General features: G+C 48.7%; 1 protein-coding gene across 1 annotated transcript in view; it reads left to right on the forward strand.

The window, feature by feature from the left end:
* The first annotated feature begins 9,242 nt into the window (after positions 1–9,242).
* Positions 9,243–18,469, forward strand: part of LOC118350846 (uncharacterized) — a 57,626-nt gene continuing 48,399 nt past the window's right edge. The window contains exons 1-3 of the mRNA XM_035699386.2: positions 9,243–9,446; positions 10,122–10,263; positions 12,108–12,387. Of these exons, the coding sequence (XP_035555279.2) occupies positions 9,243–9,446; positions 10,122–10,263; positions 12,108–12,387 (626 nt within the window). The remainder of the gene's footprint in view (positions 9,447–10,121; positions 10,264–12,107; positions 12,388–18,469) is intronic.

Here is an 18,469-nt window from a genome sequence, read left to right on the forward strand (position 1 = left end):
TGTTTAAGGTTTCATTTACTTATTTGACAGAGAGAAAGCACAAGCAGGGGGAGCAGCAGAGGGAGGAGGGGAAGCAGGCTTTCCATGGAGCAGGGAGCTGGATGTGGGGCTCCATCTTCCATGACCTGGGACTGTGACTTGAGCTGAATGCAGACGCTTAACCAACTGGGCACCCAAGTGCCCTTTCAGCTTTTTATGCAGCAGTTCCACCAAAACATCTGCTATCTTTCCCCCCTTGATACAAGCCTAGGCCATTCCTAATAGTCCTTCAAAACTCAGCCCAAACATCACTACCTCCAGGAAACCCTCCTTGATCCCCACGGTCTGTGGTGCTCTGACAATGCTTGTACTTCTCGTTTTTTTTTTTTCACTGGGTTTGGGACAGACTATAAGTGCTTCAGGGGTACAGGGATTATGTCTGACTCATCACTATTCCCAGTCCCTAACTCAAAATCTAGTATAGATAAGATACATAAAAAATCTTTACTAAAGGAAGGGGAAGGGGCTCTGGGGCACAAATTCTATTCTATTCTATTTCTATCCACAAGTTCAGTGGATCCATTAAACACTGAAAAGGTAGCAATTTGGTAAATAATTTCTCTGCCATATATAAATGTGTTATGCTACCTCTCTGATCCTCTTTTTCCTTATCATTGAAGTAGGAATAATGTTTACTTTTCAGGACTAATGTGGAGGCTGAAGAGTTAAATGAGATAAAGTAAAGGACATGCTTAGTTCAATGCCCAGCATATTATAATTGTGTAATAAATCACTGGAAGACTATTTTTTGGAAGTGGAGCCAGACTTGTTCTGTACAGTTCCAGAGAGCAAAACTAGTCCTGGTGGATGGAAGCGTCAAGAGGAGGTGAGCTTCCTATCAGAAGGTTATGCAAACCAAGAGGAGATGCCCACCTGTCACGGTGGTTGGGGAAGAAACGGATTCCTCATGAAGATTGGGGTCAGGGGTGAGTGTGGTGAAAGATGGGAGCCCTATAAGGCATTTCCATTCAGTGCCCTCCATAATTCATCACCCATTCATTCTTTTTAGATTTTATTTATTTACTCATGAGAGACACACAGAGAGAGAGAGGCAGAGGGAGAAGCAGGCTCCATGCAGGGAACCTGATGCGGGACTCGATCCTGGGACTCCAGGATATGCCCCAGGCCGAAGGCAGACACTCAACTGCTGAGCCACCCAGGCGTCCCAATTCATTACCCATTCAATCAGCATTGAGAATGAGCTGAATGTGACAGGTTCTTTGTCATTTAGGAGCTCACATCTACTATGTACCAGATGCTCTAATCCTCTCAGCAGCCCTCTGAGGAGCTCTCAAAGAAACTGAGGCTCACATAGACAAAGTGATTTGTAAAGAGACACAGACCCAGAAAGTAGCACAGCTGGGATTAAACTGGAGTCCTGCCTGTCTCCTGACCCTTTTCCCCACTTCCTGAGGCTGCCTGTTATCCAAAGGTTGAAAACTCTTTGCAATCTCTAGATCTCCGAACACCACCCAGGGCTCATCTGGGCACCAATTAGATGCCAATGAACAAGAGTTAAAAGGCTGAAGTCAGCTCTAGGAAGACGTGGTCTCCCTGCAGAATGCTCTGTGCCCCAAGGTTCTCTCCAGTCGGGGCCATGTGGAGAGCCCAGGAGAACATGCTGAGGTCAGATTTCACTGCTCATATAACCAGCCAAGCTGCCTGGGCCAGGGCTTTCTGAGGGAACTTGAAACCCAGCTGAATTCCATCAGCTCCAAGAATAGCAGCTGACCCTACCCTCCCTGGGCCAATGGCCTTCAGTCAGGTTTTAGGAGGCCCCAGCAGACACCAGACGGTGGCAGCACGCTTGGACTGTGAAGCAGCACTGGGCTAGAGTAATTACAGCTATATTCACTAAGGGCCCACTGTGTGCAGAGCACCTCCTGGAGGAGGGGACATCCAGGGATGTCTACGAAGTATGGAACCCATTTTTCAGATGAGGAAATTAGAGGCTCAGAGATACTGAGAAATGCCCAAGGTCACAACAGTATGTAGCAGAGCAGGATTCAAACCTATGCCAGTGACCCTGCTTTTGTGAAGAGAGAAGAGTATTCTTGAGGCCCGAGAGTCTTGGGAAGAGATGACAAATTGCATTAGCTTTCAAAGTGATATTACTCCAGCAGGGTGGGGCCCAGGCACTTAGAACCACAAGGTCGGAGAGGCAGTAGAGATGATGGAGAGGATCTCCATTTGCTTGAACAATGGTTTCCTCATCTATAAAATGAGAATCACACCCATATGACAGGTGGAAAAGAATAAGCATAGACTTTGAGCCAGGTAGATGTGGATCAGAATCCTGACTGTGGCATTTTCTAACTATGAAACCTTGAACAAATCACATCAGTGCCTCTGGACTGTTCCCTTATTCATTTGTTCCACAAGTGGCTTTTGAACACCTGAATATGTGCCAGGTGTTTGTTATTCTAGCAGTTGGGGATATGTCATAAAGAAAAAAAGACAAAAATCAATACCCCTGTCAAATTTAAATTCTAGAGTTCTGAAAAATATTTCATTAAATTGTCATGAGGATCAAACCAAGGAATGTACAATGGTATATAATGTGTCTGGTAATGTAATGGTGTCTGGTGAATCTATTTGATTTTTTAAAGATGTAATTTATTCATAAGAGACAGAGAGAAGCAGAGACATAGGCAGAGGGAGAAGCAGGCTCCCTGTGGGGAGCCTGATGTGGGACTCAATCCCAAGGACCCCAAGATCAGGACCTGAGCCAAAGGCAGACGCTTAACCACTGAGCCACCGAGGTGCCCCTTCTCTTCTGCTTCTGCCTTTAGATACCACAGAGAAGGACCTTGAAGGAACAAAACAGAGGAAAAGGATGACCAGAATGAAAGGAGGTGTGCTACCCAGGCATCCCATAAATGCTCAATTTAATGATATGATTATTACGATGTGAACATGTCTGGTCAGTGCTCAGTGAAAGAACACTTAATTTGATACTGAACCATTTCATTTTAGTAGACAGGAAAACAGATCAGAGAGGACATGAAATACCTCCAGTTGCCCAGCAAGGCAGTGATAAGTCCCCAGATCCTAATCTGGTATTTATTCTACCATCCACTAAATCCATAGGACTGCCTCCGACAAAGGGGGCCAGTGGGGAAGTGGGCAGACTGAATCTTACAGCCAGGGAGGTTCAAGGCATTCAAGGTAGACCAGAGCCTGTGTGAGCTTTAATTCTTGGTGCTAGATGCTTCCTGTGTTTCTCAGGTATGCCAGGAGCTTTCCAGGCTCAGTCTCTTACCAGTACATGGTTGGATGGACTGAAGGTGGGGCGGGCGGTGAAGAGTCAGAGAGACAGGGTGATGCTCACGGCTGGTTTCATGCACACACCACCTGTACTTTTTCATAGAGCCCTGCACTTGGTTTAATGTCCCAGAAGAAACAGATTCCTCGTTGTTCCTTATTGTTTTATTTAATCGTCAGTATAATTCTATAATGTGGGGCAGCCCCGGTGGCGCAGCGGTTTAGCACCGCCTGCAGCCCAGGGCGTGATCCTGGAGACCTGGGATCGAGTCCCACGTTGGGCTCCTTGCATGGAGCCTGCTTCTCCCTCTGCCTGTGTCTTTGCCTCTCTCTCTCTAGCTGTGTCTCTATGAATAAATAAATAAAATCTTTAAAAAAATCCTGTAATGTGGGTATTATTTAGCATGATTTTCATTTAATAAATATATAAACTGAGCCTTAGAAGACGTAAATGAGGGGCTCCTGGGTGGCTCAGTTGGTTAAGCATCTGCCTTTGACTCAGGTCATGATCCTAGGTCCCCACATCTGGCTCCCTGCCCAGTGGAGTCTGCTTCTTCCTCTCCCTCTGCCTCTCCCCTGGCTCTGTGTGTGCACTCTCTTCCTCTCAGATAAATAAATTAAATATTAAAAAAAAAAGAAGAAGAGGTAAGTGACTTGCTAATTGCAGAGTTAGTGGTTGAGCAGGGATGTGGCCAATAGTCAAGGAGGTTTCAAGGAGATCCCACCTTAGTAGTTAGGTCAGACATCATGACCATTATGCCCAGTGCATAGACCAGGGTAGGCATCTGGTGAGTTTTTGGTAAAGTAATCAAGTAATTATTATTTATTTCCTCTCTGAGATTTTCAGAGAAATGTGCACTCAGCCTGGAGAAGGGTTCAGGAACCCAGCTGCTTGGGATTTCTTACCGATTGTTGGCCTTGGCATAATTATCAAGTGTGTCTCACTCCATGCCTTCTGAAATCATTGCCTGTTTGCTCCATCCTTTCATTCTGTGGGCACTACCGAAACTCCAATCTCATCATCTCTCTGGGCTCTGAACTCAGCACCACTGTGTACTAATCCTGGTCTCTCACACCTGTACAGCACTTCACAGCATACAGAGTGTTTTCACATTCAGTGGTTCATTGGTCTGCGTGGCAGACAGTTCGGTACTCATGCCAAGCCTCTGAACAGACCTCAGCTAGCCCAGGCTACTCACCAAGACCAGCACAAACTGTGGAGGAGTGTGTGGTCTGGACACTGTGGGAGCTTGGTGAGCTGTTATTCTTCAGCTGGTGTTTGGGGATCTTCCAAGTCAAGGAGTGGACTGAGAGTAGCAAAACCCTCACCAGGGTGTGTTCATGGCCACTCACACCTAAGACCTCTGACTCAGACCCAGTGCTTGGGGAAAAATGTCTGAAGGCAGGCAGTCGGGACACCTGGGTGGCTCAGTGGTTGGCCGTCTGCCTTTGGCTCAGGGTGTGATCCTGGAGTCCTGGGATCGAGTCCTGCATCGGGCTGGAGCCTGCTTCTCCCTCTGCCTGTATCTCTGCCTCTCTCTGTGTGTGTCTCTCATAAATAAATAAATAAAATCTTAAAAGAAAAAAAAAAAAGGCAGGCAGTCCCTCGGCAACTCTAGAAGTTTAGAAAGTATCCCCTCATGAAGTTGGAACTACAGAGGGCTGAGTCCTAAACTTCATCCCCGCCACAGATTGCCTGTAGGACATAGAGTGGAGTCAGCATATCTATGTTTGACAACAATGAGAGCAAACACTCTGTGCCAAATATTCTCTCAAGTGCTTCATAAATATTAACTCTTTTAACTCCCACAACAACCCTATGAGATAGGTAGTATTTGTTTTTAACTTACAGAAATTCAGTTTTACTTGCTGTGAATAAAAAGCAACAGATGGGAAGAGAAAGACCAATAATATATTAAATAATATTTCACCCACTCAGTTTATTCCCCAGAATGGTGTGTTATCGGAGAGGTAAATCTGCTGTTCCTTGCATTGTATGAGTTCCTACATGCCTCATAAGAGCCTCAGTGTGTGCACATTTTGCCACATCACGTGTGACTCTAGTGTTTGAGGCAAGCCAGTCTTTCCTGATATGCCACCAAAGAAATAGCAGTCTGTTCTATTACTAGAGCAAAAATTGGTTGATAGACTCCAGAGCCCAAGTGGGCTTTACTTGTTGAATGATTGAAAGGATTTCCAAAGATAATTTTCATTATACATGACACCTTAGACTCTTGCCAAGGTAATGCACAAATATGGTAATCAACAATCTCAGTTTGTCTGGGATCAAAGGGACTCATGGGATGCAAGACTTCCAGTGTTAAAACTGAGAAAATGTTGAGGCACCTGGGTGGCTCAGTCTGTTGAGTACCCAACTCTTGATTTGGGCTCAGGTCATGATCTCAGGGTCCTGGGATCAAGACTTGAATTGGGCTCTATGCTCTGTGTGGGGTCTGCTTGAGATTCTCTCTCTCTCCCTCTACCCTCCCCGCCCCCCCGCTCTCTCTCTCTTTCTTTCTAAAATAAATAAATCCTAGAAAAACAAAACAAAACAAAACAAAACAAGAAAGTGTCAGGCCAACTGGCATGAGTCGGTCACTGTACTACAGAACACATCTCTGGGTTTATTGTGAGGGAGCCTGTGGAGGCCATGGTTCCATTACATCATTCTTTATGAGGATCTCAGGAGAAAATCTTGTCTGGTCTTCATACCAAAAATAGTTATATGTCCCCTGAAGAGTAAGTGGTTTGTTTTTATCTCATGAACACTGTGAACTGTGTAAGTGAACAGGTTTCCCTTTTTGCCTTGGCTGCTGGAAGTCTTAGAGCTAAATATGTGGGATATAAATTTAGCTGTTGTAGGTCACTATGTTCTACACTTTTTGCATCATTCCAGGCTCCACTTTGTCCCTGCCATGTTTTTTTCAATCTTATCCCATCTTAAACTGAGATCTTGTTTTATTTTAAATGTTTTTCTGGATTCAGGCAGGTTGAATTAAACAGTTCTTACCTTAGAGTTCATGAACCCTGCTGAGGGTCACTGAAAATCTGAAATGATATGTAAAATTTATGTGTATATAGAAATATTTTTTTCCTGGGGAAGAAGGAGCCACAAATTTTAATACTTTATTAAGAGAGTTTGTGTTCTCCCAAATATTAAGAGCCATTTGTAGAAGTGAACCAAGAAACAAATAAATGCTTTTAGTAGAAGGAAATTGGAAGGTTGGGGGTTCAAATCGTAGTGCTGGTATTTTAAAATGTTGGCGTGGTAGCAAGGAGGAATGTTGGTGGGGCAGACTGTTGGAATGAATGGCAGAGAGGAATGTTGCAGGGCTGGAATGTCACCCATAATGAAATGGCAAGGCAACAGAATGCTGTGTGCTGGACGTTAGTGTGTTAGAATGTTAGTATGTTCTGGAATATTGATGTAACTGGGTCCCTAAAACACCTCCTTCCACATGTCCTAGCATTCTCCTTGCTTAGTTTTACCTCCATGTTAGGCCTCTGATTCAGACTCTAACTCCCATCCGCCCTAGCTTAGTGCCCTCCAACGGCTCAGGAAAGACCCATTGGCTGCTAGAGCTTCTCATTTATGGGCACCTGGCTGGCTCATGGGCTTTTGTCAACTTCACGCTGAGATGCATTTTTCTTTCTGCATTTGTCCACTTTCCTTTGAGATATGTCTCAAATACCTCGCACATTGAAGATGTGCATTGAAGGTCTCTGTAGACTTATTCACTTCTGTGTCCTCAGTGCCTCAGTCAGGGCCCACCCAGAGGGCATGCCAGTCTGTGATTACTGTAGCCTGGCTAAGCTGCTGGCCAGAAAGCTGTCTGCTGATGGTGCTCTAAGGACTGAAGTTCACTTTCTGGAGACGTTAGATTGAAGGCAACTCAGGATCCTTGTAGTTGGTCAGGAGCAGGGGCAGCCAGGTCAGAGTTAGTTGGGAGAGAGTTGAGGCTTCATTATCAAAGAAACTGGATCCAAAGGCCAAATCCAGGAATTAGGATGGGACAGAGACTAATGTTCCTCAGCCCGGAGTTTAGAATGGGAAAAGAGGAGGAATTGGGATAAGGCCTGGGCTCCTGGGTGTCCTCTCCTCCTTTTCTCCATCCATCCACTCAATTAGCTAACATTTGCTAGGGCCTGTCTACAGCAGACTTTTCCATACCCTGGAGTTAACAGTCTGTAATGAAGGAGACAGGTGCATAGATAATGACAACCCAGTGTGGTGGCTGATATGACATATATAGGAAAGCCATAGGGGCTGTGGGAGACCAGAGTAGGTCCCAACCTAATGTAACAATAAAAAAAATTTTCCTAGAGGAGTGCTATCTGAGCTGACTCTGAGAGGAGTCAGGAGGGGTAGGAGGGGGCATCTGCATGGTGAGAAGGCTGCTGCAAGGGCCAAGGCACATGGAAACTCCCCAGTGTCTGCATGTGGGCCTCAGATGAAGGCACTAATGATCACAGACTGTCCAGTTCTTTGGGCCACATGAGTTTGATCTAATTGCCTTCAGATTCCCTCCTCCCAACTATTCTAATAAGCCACAAATTTAAGTCTGTATCAGTCCGTTCCAACCAGGATGAGTTAATTGGCTTCTAAAGTTTGGAGACAGGGGATCCCTGGGTGGCGCAGCGGTTTGGCGCCTGCCTTTGGCCCAGGGCGCGATCCTGGAGACCCGGGATCGAGTCCCACGTCGGGCTCCCGGTGCATGGAGCCTGCTTCTCCCTCTGCCTGTGTCTCTGCCTCTCTCTCTCTCTCTCTCTGTGACTATCATAAATAAAAATAAAAAATAAAAAAAATAAAGTTTGGAGACATTTTCTGATTATGAGAGAACAGAATTTTCTGGAGGCTCAAAGCCTCCTACCTCTCAGCCATCCTGCTGCCGTGTCCTTCCTTCTGGGCCCACACCTAAGCCAGGCTCTCGGCCCAACGGCTGAGGGAGCTATTTACCCCCTTCTGTCCCCCGTAACTACTCCAAGTTTCAAATGAGCTCCATGGCGGTGTGGGCAGCCCTCTCTGGCCGAGGCAGGGCACGGGGTGCAGCGTGGCTCTGCGTGGAGGCCCCCGCCGGGCCGCGTGAGCTCGAGCAGGCTTTGGCTCCCAGGCCTTGGCTTTCCCGGCAAAAGGAGAAAAGACGCGAAGACTCAGAGGCTTCTGTCTGCCTCGGCGTCCACGCGCGTGCTGAATCCCGGACGCCCTGCTCTCAGCCCGCTCCTTCGAAAGAGAGGCCATGGGCCCGGCACACCTGGGAAACAGGAGGCCCGGCCAGGACTTGGGCTCCGACTTGCTTTTGAGCTTGAAAGAGCCCTAACCTCTCTGAGCCTCTGTGTGCTTATTTGGTAACCTGAAGTCACACCTGGCACACAGGTTTTGTGAGGCTGGAGCCAAAGGCATCACGATGATGATGGTGAAGCCATCTGTCTGCGCAGGAGTCAGTCTCTTGGTATAAATGACAGGTGTAGGTATTGCCAGGAAGTTAGGGGCCAGGCCCAGAGTCCCAGGGAATGTGAACAAGTCTTTGAAAGCCTTCCCCATGGCTGAGCACACATTCCCAACAAAAGCTGTTATCGGGGGAAAGGGAATTGATATTTGCTGGCTACCTACATGCATTTGTTCCTTCCATTCCTGTAGGTGTGTGTAGGTGTCCCCACTTACCTGCCAGGTGACCAGCAAGTAAACCCTTCAGAGACACGATCTCTTCATGCGTAAAATACAATATTCCCCAACTCAAGGTTGCTAAAGACTTTAGTGGATATTGACTGCGCATGGCTGCTCAGCACCCAGGTACGTTGCCTACCTGGAGGAATTCCAAGCTGTATGGAAGCTGAAGGGGGCAGCAACTCTCCCCCTGACCCCTGTGGGTCTGGGCAGAGCCACATCTACACCCCCACCTGGGCCTTAAGTCCAGCAGGAGTTAGGCAGGTGGGTGAGGATGAGATGGCGTCAGGAGGCTGTGGGACCAGAGCCCAGCAGCATAGTAGTGAGCAGCAGTGGCTGTGCGGTGTCAAGTGGGGCCTGTCCTAACCAGACAGCTCCTGTGGAGGGTGGACGGCTTCGGCTGTGTCCAGCTACCCCTGATTTCTGTCTGGCTCCCTCATCTCCTCATCATTTCAGTGAGCCATCCAGCAGCCTTCCAGTAAAGCTTCTTTTTGCTTTGTTTTGCCAGGGATGGGTGGTTTCAATTATTTGCAACCGAGAATCCTGACTGATATAAGGTAAGCCATGTAACATGCCAGACATGGTGCCCGGCATGCTCTAAGCACTCAAAAACCACACACACACACACACACACACACACACACACACGCACGCACCCCCCCCCACACACACACACACACGCATGCACGCGCACAGAAACCGAAGTTCAAGAGCGCCTGGGCGGCTTAGTTAAGCATCTGCTGTCAGCTCAGGTCATGATCTCAGGGTCCTGGGATCAGGCCAGCCCTGCATCGGGCTCCCTGCTTCTCTCTCTGCCTCTCCCTGCTCCCCTACCCCACAGTCTCTTTTGCTATTTCTGTTTCTCAAATAAATAAAATCTTTAAAAAGAAAGAAACTATGGTTTAGAAAAGTAAAATGACCTGCCTAAGGTCGCACAGCTAGGCAGTGGTGCTGGTATGGGGCTGCCCATGAACGTCGTAGGGGTTTATGGTATTTAGATATCACTTTACATCACAATGCATCATTTTCAAACAATTTACTGTTGACACATTGGTTCAGAAGGTTCTGAATATGCTGGGAGGCTCACGGGGCCAAAACGTTTTCTTTAAATAGAGAGGAAGGTGTTAGCTCAGTGTAACCCCATTATCTGTAGTGGCCTGGGAGCCAGGTCTCAAGGCCCAGGGCTGGTGTGTGGGTGGTGTCCACACATAGAAGCTCACATTTGCCCGTGCTGCTACAGCTGGTGAAGCAGCCCCATCTAAATACGTGGATACCTGGTGCGTTAGCGACCTGGGGTGAGTCAGCAGCTGCCTGTGAGGCCATCAGGGAGGAACACGATGTACCAGAACCTGCAGAAAGGAATGCTCCTGCAGCTACTTACCTACTTACCCTATGCTAATGGGTGAGGGGGAATAGGGGGAGGGTGCTCGGAGTATGGGGTGGGGGGCGACAGGTGGAGTCATCCTAAATTGGGGCCTCCTCTGCTGGGCCTACTAATTGAGGGAGGTTTTGATTCCTGCAGTGTTGCCAAAGTGATTTAATTGGGCCTAATGGGAGACTGTGTGTGATGAATATGGATAATACAGGTGATGAGGCCTCAGGGAAAGCTGGCTGGAGGAAGGGTGAGGAGCTGAAGACAGGTCTGATGGGAATTAGGCTGATTCCATGGGTGAGCCCAGACAGCAGGGCCGACTGCTCCCCACCAGAGGCCTAGACGGCTGACCTGGGTCTTCATCCTGCCTGGCCTTCAGACCTTGCCTTCACACTTGCATGAAATCAGAGTATGTCAGACTCACTGGGTTTTGTGATTAGAATCAGGTTTAGGATTCTAGAATCTAGACCTTTAGCCTAACACATGTTAATCATAGATAACTTCAGGATCTAACAATCAGAGGGCCTTGGGAAAAAAATGTAGGCGATCCTTCTCCAGCCTTCATTTAATAACAAGATATAACATCTGTTGAGCTTATCACAACTTCCAAAGTACTTTCACATCTGCACAGCTGTCACACGGAAGGGGTGGTGTTGGACTTTGAGGCTGAGTCCTGTGCGCAAGATCCAGATGAGCAGGTTGCGACCGGAATCCAGCTTTGCAGGATAAATTCTATTTTCCACGTGCCAACACATTTTCCATGTGTCTTGTGTTTCAGGGTTACAGACACACTTTTAACTGCTTGGCATAATGTGTCCAAATTCTCAGATGTTTGTTGTGTGAATTCTGCATGATCTTACACCGTTTTTCTTAATGCGTTCTGGGGAGTTGCAGCGCTCTGCGGGCGGTGATCTTTGCTGCATCCGCACCTCCTCCAGCCCTATTTCAGTTCACGAAGGACGTAAGGACAGAACCCGGAGTCACTCCGGGTCTAGTCAGGACTTGCTCTGAGTTTCTTGGAACAAAAAGTCAAAATCCCAGAACTGCGGAAAGGAGAGATGGGGCACAGCCCGCCTCCTGGGCCGCGCGGAAGGGAGGGGGGGGGGCTCAGCTGTACCCCGACCCCTGGGGCGGCCTGCGGCAGGTGCCTGCCCTTCTCCGGGCTGGTGCGGGGGGCGGGGGGGGCTCGCAGCTGTACCCCGACCCCTGGGGCAGCCTGAGGCAGGTGCCTGCCCTTCTCGGGGCCCGAGGCTGGCGGGGTGGGGCAGCGCCGCGTCCTGGGAAGTTGGGGAGAGGGCGGCCGCCGTGGGGGGCGGGGAGCAGGCGGGCACGCGGCGTGGGAAGCGCGGGCTGCAGGTTCGCAGGACGCAGGTGCCCGCACGGAAGCTGCCCCGCCGGCAGGGCCGGGCTCCAGATGCCGCCCCCGAAGCGCCGAGGCCCAGGCCGGGGCATCCGCCCGTCCGGACCCACGGCACCGCCGGGCGCAGTCCCGCCGCGCGGTTTCTCTGCGCCTGGGTCTCCCCGCTTGCACCACGCGGCGGTTGAAAGGCCTGGGTCTCCGGGGGCCCCTGGGGTCCCAACGGCGCTTCCTGGGCCCCGCGAGCGCACGCGGGCTGGCGAATCCCCGGACGAGCACCGTGGGAGGGGTGGGCTTTGTCTGCTGGTCTCTGGGTCCCCCACCGCAAGGAATGGGGAGGCACAGGGAGGACGTTGGTATCCGTGGGCGAGGTTCATGCAGAAGGACACATTCATTCTTTGGTTCCACAGGTTTGAAGAGTACCTATTATGTGGCAGATACTGTGATAGCTCCGAGAAAGCCTCAGCCATTGAGGACTACAGTGTTCTGGAAGCCTCGAAGGAGGAGAAAGCCTGGAGCAAGGGAAGGGGGTGCCCAAAAGGGACAGATGTTGGAGAAGACTCCAGTGCCTGGAGCCACCCAAGAAAATCCACTGCTTTCATGTCCTGAGGCTTCTCAGCCAAGCATGACTTTCCTCATCCTGTCTCCAGGAGGAGGATTTCATTCTCAAGATTCCTGCTGGGCAGTGAGGTAGGCAGGGCTAAGACCTTTTCTTGGAAAAAATCAAAAGTTCTTTCGAAGAAGAGGTAACCCCTGCTTCCTTCTCCTAGAAGGTCTCACTTTATTTATTTATTTTTCTTTCCTTGTTGGCTTATTGGAGAGGTGTGTTAAGGCCAAGCCTCTTGCTCACCCCTCACCTGGTGTGGCAAAAAAAGAACAGTGAACCAAGAGTCAGAAACCTGGATTCAAATTCCAGCTCAATGTGTGGCCTTCCACAGGTTATTTTCCTTCCCTGGTCTTAGTTTGCCCAGGGAGATTAGATAGATAGATAGAGAGAGAGAGAGAGAGAGAGAGAGATCTTCACACAAGAGAATGAAATGGGAAAATAGCTATGAAATCCTTCCTACCTCCTCACCAAAGTCATATTTATCATTTACTGTGAGCCAGACATTTTACAAACTACCTATAACCTGAGCAACAATCCTGGAGTGTTGGTATTTGTTATCCAAATTTAACACCTAAAGAAACTTGAGACTCTTCTGGAGAAGTGAAGAAATTTGCCTTAGGCCAACCAGCTAGGAAGCCACAGGGTCAGGATCCAGACCCTAGTCTTTCTGATCAAAGTATAACTTTAACAGCAGTTTCCTTGGAATTTTCATTCCTCCACCAAATGACAGCTATTGAGCATATACTGTAAGCTAGGTTGCAGCTGAGGGTAGAATAAGGAATGAGACACTATCATTCAGGATGTCAGAAAGAAATAGATGACATTCTCAAACTGGGTAATTTGAGAAGAGTTTAATAAAGGGATTATTTAATATAGGGACAAGGAGTAAGGAAATCCTCCAGGGCAAGTCATGTTAGAGCACTAATTAGTACCCGTAGGCCTAAAGGGGCAAGGGACGGAGGACTTACTAGAATCTGGATAAAGAAAGCCATTGTAAAACCTGACGGGAATCATATCCCTTGGTCCAAAGATGTACCTGGTGGTGAACCTTCAGGGAGGAAGCTAGGAGAATATGTACTCTGCTGGGACTCCAGTTGGCCAGACCCTACCAGATTCTAGAAGGCAAGGAAGCCCCTGTGTAACCCTCTCAAGGTACAGAGCAAGGTGAAGAAGGAGAGAGTGTATCTGGAGTGGCAAACAAGATATTTAGCACAGTTTCCTTCCTCTAAGGAGGAGCTCATAGACAAATGGAGAAGACACGTACATCTGTTCACAAGTGTAACAAAATAAGTGAAAAGAACTCACATAAAAATGAGCGTGTCACTTACAAAGTGTCAGTAATCTTTTGCTATGTAACAAACTACCCCAAAATATTTGGCTTAAAACAATAACCATTTATTTGCTCATGATTCTGTGGATTGGCACTTTGGGTTTAGCTAGTGATTCTTCTGTTGATCTCATGCAGGGTTACACATGTAGTTCCACTCCTCTAGTGGTTCAGCTGGCAGCTGGTTGGTTTAGAGGGCCTCCATGGAGAGCTCATGGTGTTTCTACATAGTCCCGGCTTCCAGCGGGCTAGCCCAGGCTTAGGGCTCTCCTGCATGAGCTCTTTCAGACCATAGTGACATTGCATTCAAGAAGGTGAGAGAGGAAGCTGCAAAGTCTCCTGAAGTCTAGGCTCAAACGTGGCACAACATCACTTCTGCCACTTGCTATTTTTCAAAGCAAATCACAAAGTTAGGGTAGAAACAAAGGATGGGAAAATACATCCCATCACTTGGCTGAGGGGTGGCAAAGTTACATTGCACCAATGTAACACCACGCGTAAGGTTAGCATAACCATCTTCCAATCAACAAATGAACAAAGCACTCTCTGCACTGTACTGTAACTGTCCCTTTAAATAACTGGTTTTCCCCAACAACCTGAGAGCTCCCAAGGATAGGAATTTTGACTGACTCATTACTTTGTTCCTCATGCTCAGAACAAGGTTTGGCACACAAAGGATATTAAGTGTATGTTTGTTGAATGACTATGGCTGGAGTAGGGCTGGTGAATGATCTCTTTGTCCAAAGGCCTCGGAGCCACAAGTAGTATCTCTTTATTTATTTATTTTGTAAAGATTTTATTTATGTATTCATGAGAGACACACAGAGAGACAGAGACACAGGCAGAGAGAGAAGCAGGCTCCTTGTGGGGAGCCTGATGTGGGACCCTGGGATCACGACCTGAGCCAAAGGCAGACGCTCAACCATTGAGCCACCCGGGTGCCCCAGTAGTATTCTCTTTAAATATAAAGTTGACATTATAGAACACTTTCTCTACCTCATTGAAACTCTTCAAATACTGCCATGATCCATCAAGGTCAAATTCAACCCTGACTTCTTCCATAAAGGCTTCCGAGGCTATTTCTTTTCTTCTGTTAAACTCTCTGCAACTCTAATGGCTTAGAGTGCCCACAGCTTGGCACTTGGTTTTGAATTCTCTGACTGCTCCCCTAGGGGGTTTATGGGTCAAACCTACTTTTCATCCCTAGTGGTAAGTCCCCAAGGACAGAGCTGCATCTTCTCCCCTAAAGGGCTTGTCACAGTGCTGGGCCCATAGGATGACCCCAGTCAACACTCCCTGAGGGGACCATCCACTCCGGGTGGCTTTGACCCTGTGAGGTATGGAGAAGGCATGCAAGGAACCATTCATACCCTTGTCAGTGCTGTGCACATGGGAGCTTCCCAGGTCTCTGGGACAGAGCAAGTCATAGCACCCTTCTAGGTCTGGTCTAGGGCCTGGGCCTTGGTTGTACCAGGCTCTGGCCCCTGAGCTAACCGGGCCCAGGCCAAGAAGAGCAGAGTCTTAAATGACAGTGGAATGGCCTCCTCCTCCTAATAAGAATCCAGGGCCTGAGCTATTTCTTGTGGACAGATGAGCCATCACTGCCCTGCACACTTCTGAGGTTTCAAGAACTTAAGGAGCAGGTGTTGAATAGACCCCCCAGAGCAGAGCTCCTGGGGAACGTATTTTACTCGAGTGTCATGAAGAACATGAAAGCAAGCTACTGCATAAGGTTCTGAGTCCCTTCCCATGCTAAACCCTTTCCAGTCACTTCCGTTGCCCTCAGGATAAAGTGTGAGACCCTTAATATGGCGAAGCCTTCAGGACTTGGCTCACATATCCCTCCAGCTTCATCTTTACCACCCCACCGTGACTCTAGTGTCCATCCACTCAAACTGAACTGCTTATTGTCCCTTGAATCACCATCTGCTCTCTCCGGGCTCAGGCCTTCATGTATGCTAGTCCCTGTGCCTTAACTGCTGTTCTGCATCTTCCATCACGAACCCCTTTTCACCTGTCAGTGGGTTCCTCAAGACTAGGACATCACTTCCTCCCAGAAGTTTCCCGGAAGGCATCTCCTGTAGATGCCAGATGTGGATCCTGGCAGAGAATCACTGGCAGTCAATGTTGAAGGAATAAATAAATGAGAATGTTGGAGAGGCTGGAAAACCGACTGGCAGGAGTGTGACAAGGGTGAGTGCAAGGTTCTAGTATTTTCAAGATCTAAGATTCAGCAGTTCCCCAATTCTTGGCTGAAGATTCAGACTTGGACGTCCCTCCATCTGGGCACCCCCCCCCCCCGCCCCCCGCGAGTCCCCTCCCACCCTGTGCCTTCTGAGTGTTTGCTCTCAGCCAGGCAGGCGCACATGTTGTGAACATAACCGGAAAGCAATTTCCGAGAGATAATTGCTGGTGGATGTGCGCTTGAGGGCAGGGTGAGCACAGGCTGTTTCTGCGTCAGCCCCCCCCCTCCCCACCGCCCCGGGAGGCGGCTCCCACTGCTCCCACTGTTCCCACTGCACCGGGTGAGCAGTTGTCTTCTGAGCCCAGACTCAGACAAGCCAACCCCAGGGGAGAGAGCCAGCTCCCAGGGTTGATTGAATGCAAATGGGAGAACCTGAAACTTGAGGGGATGGGAAGAGCTTTCGGGGGGCCTGAGGTGACAGGTCAGCGATCCTTTTCCACCTATCCCTGCCCCATCCACCCGGGGCTCCTGCTGGCAAGTTCTACTCCACCTTCAGGGAAGCTGCTCAGTGTGAGGTGCCTCTTCATCTCTCCAGCCCAGTCCTCTTTGTTCTTCCTGGCCAATCATGCTCAAAAAGGTGAGCCCAGACCAGCAGCATCAGCATCACCTGGATGCAGGTTAAAATTGTGGGGACTTACTCCAGACCCACAGATTCAGACACTCTGAGGTAGCAAGAGGTGGGAAAGAGATGGGCCCAGAATCTGCATTTTAACAAGCCCTCCATCTGATTCTGATGTTTAGTCTGAAGTTTGAGAACACTGCTTTAGGCCACTGATGACCAATCAAGCATTTTTGTTTAAGATTTTATTTATTCACAACAGACACACACACACAGAGGCAGAGACACAGGCAGAGGCAGAAGCAGGCTCCATGCAGGGAGCCCGACGCAGGACTCGATCCCAGGACCCCAGGATCACGCCCCAAGCCGAAGGCAGATGCCCAACCGCTGAGCCACCCAGGCATCCCAAGTTTTTAGAATTTATAGATTATGTCTCCCATCAGACATGAGCAGCCTAAAGCACAGGCAGTACTGGATTCTTCCCTGAGACCGCTCAGCACAGAAAGTTCAGAGGAAAATTGAAATGTACTGATGGGGATACTAAGAAGAGAGACAGGATCTGTCCCGGGAAAGGTCATACAGAACATCAATGACTCCACGTCCTGTCACCCAGTTCTGCCCCACACGTACACACGGAGCCCACACTCTCTCCAGCAGACAACTTGCTGTCCCTGAACTGTGCTAGGCTCTCTCTGTTTTGAAACAGGTTGTACTCTGAACATAATGTCTTCTGACCTTGTCTCACCTGGAAACTTTGAGTCATGTTTGATGATTCAGCTCAGACATCACTTTTCCCTTGTTCAAAGTGCACGAGGGGCCACCATGGGGCCTACTGCCCTTGCGTGTACTCTCCTTGCCCTCCCTCCATGCGATCTCCTTGAGGGCAGCAGCTGTGGCCAATTTCGCCTTTTTTCTGGGAACCCATGAGAGTCCTGGCACAGAATAGATGCCACTGGATGTACAGTAAGTAGACAAAGGTGCTGGGTTCAGAGTGCTGAAAATAAAAGACACACACACAAGACACATATGCACATGTGCATACACAAACATGTATACATATGCACACACATGTGCACACACACACACAGAGGACAACAAATGAGGACCAGAACCAAGGTCTCTCGACTTCCAGCCTAGGCCACTTCTAGGCCACTCCTGCCTTGCCATGCCACCATGTGCCCTTGGCTGGCTCAAGCACCTTGCACAAATATCTAAGAGTGGCCATTTCACTGTTGCCAAATCCAGCAGCAGGTCGTATCATGGTCAGAAATGCTGAGAGCTGCTTTTGATGGCCACAGAGTCTCCTCAATCCTTGCCTTGCACTCCCAAGGCAAAGCCTAAAGCCATTCCCAAAGTTAAGATGAGAGAAGAGCCAGGAGTCAGCTATCCTGCCCTAAGATTCCTTAACAATAAAGATGATGATGATGATGATGTTGATGATGATGATGATGATGGCTAGTACATAGTGCTTTCCACATGCCAACACTGTTCTAGGTACTTGGCTGGACTAAGTAATTTAATCCCCCCCAAACTCTACAAGGAAGGTGCTACTAATATACCTGCTTGCATAGATGAGAGAACCGAAGCTCAGATATCACTTAGTCAGGATTGGAACCAGGCATTTGGTTCCAGAGTCCCTGTCCCTCCTCACTGTGTTATACTGAAAAACATCTAGCTGTAGTTTTGTTTTGTTTTGTTTTTTTAAAAGACTTTATTAATTGGGATCCCTGGGTGGCGCAGCGGTTTGGCGCCTGCCTTTGGCCCAGGGCGCGATCCTGGAGACCTGGGATCGAATCCCACGTCAGGCTCCCGGTGCATGGAGCCTGCTTCTCCCTCTGCCTGTGTCTCTGCCTCTCTCTCTCTCTCTCCCTGTGTGACTATCATAAATAATTTTTTAATTAAAAAAAATAAAGATTTTATTAATCTATTCATGAGAGAAACACAGAGGCATAGACACAGGCAGAGGGGAGAAGCAGGCTCCACGCAGGGAGCCCGATGTGGGACTCGATCCCGGGTCTGCTGGATCACTCCCTG

The sequence above is a fragment of the Canis lupus genome, chromosome 15 (genome assembly GCF_003254725.2).
Source record: "Canis lupus dingo isolate Sandy chromosome 15, ASM325472v2, whole genome shotgun sequence".
Classification (NCBI taxonomy): domain Eukaryota; kingdom Metazoa; phylum Chordata; class Mammalia; order Carnivora; family Canidae; genus Canis; species Canis lupus.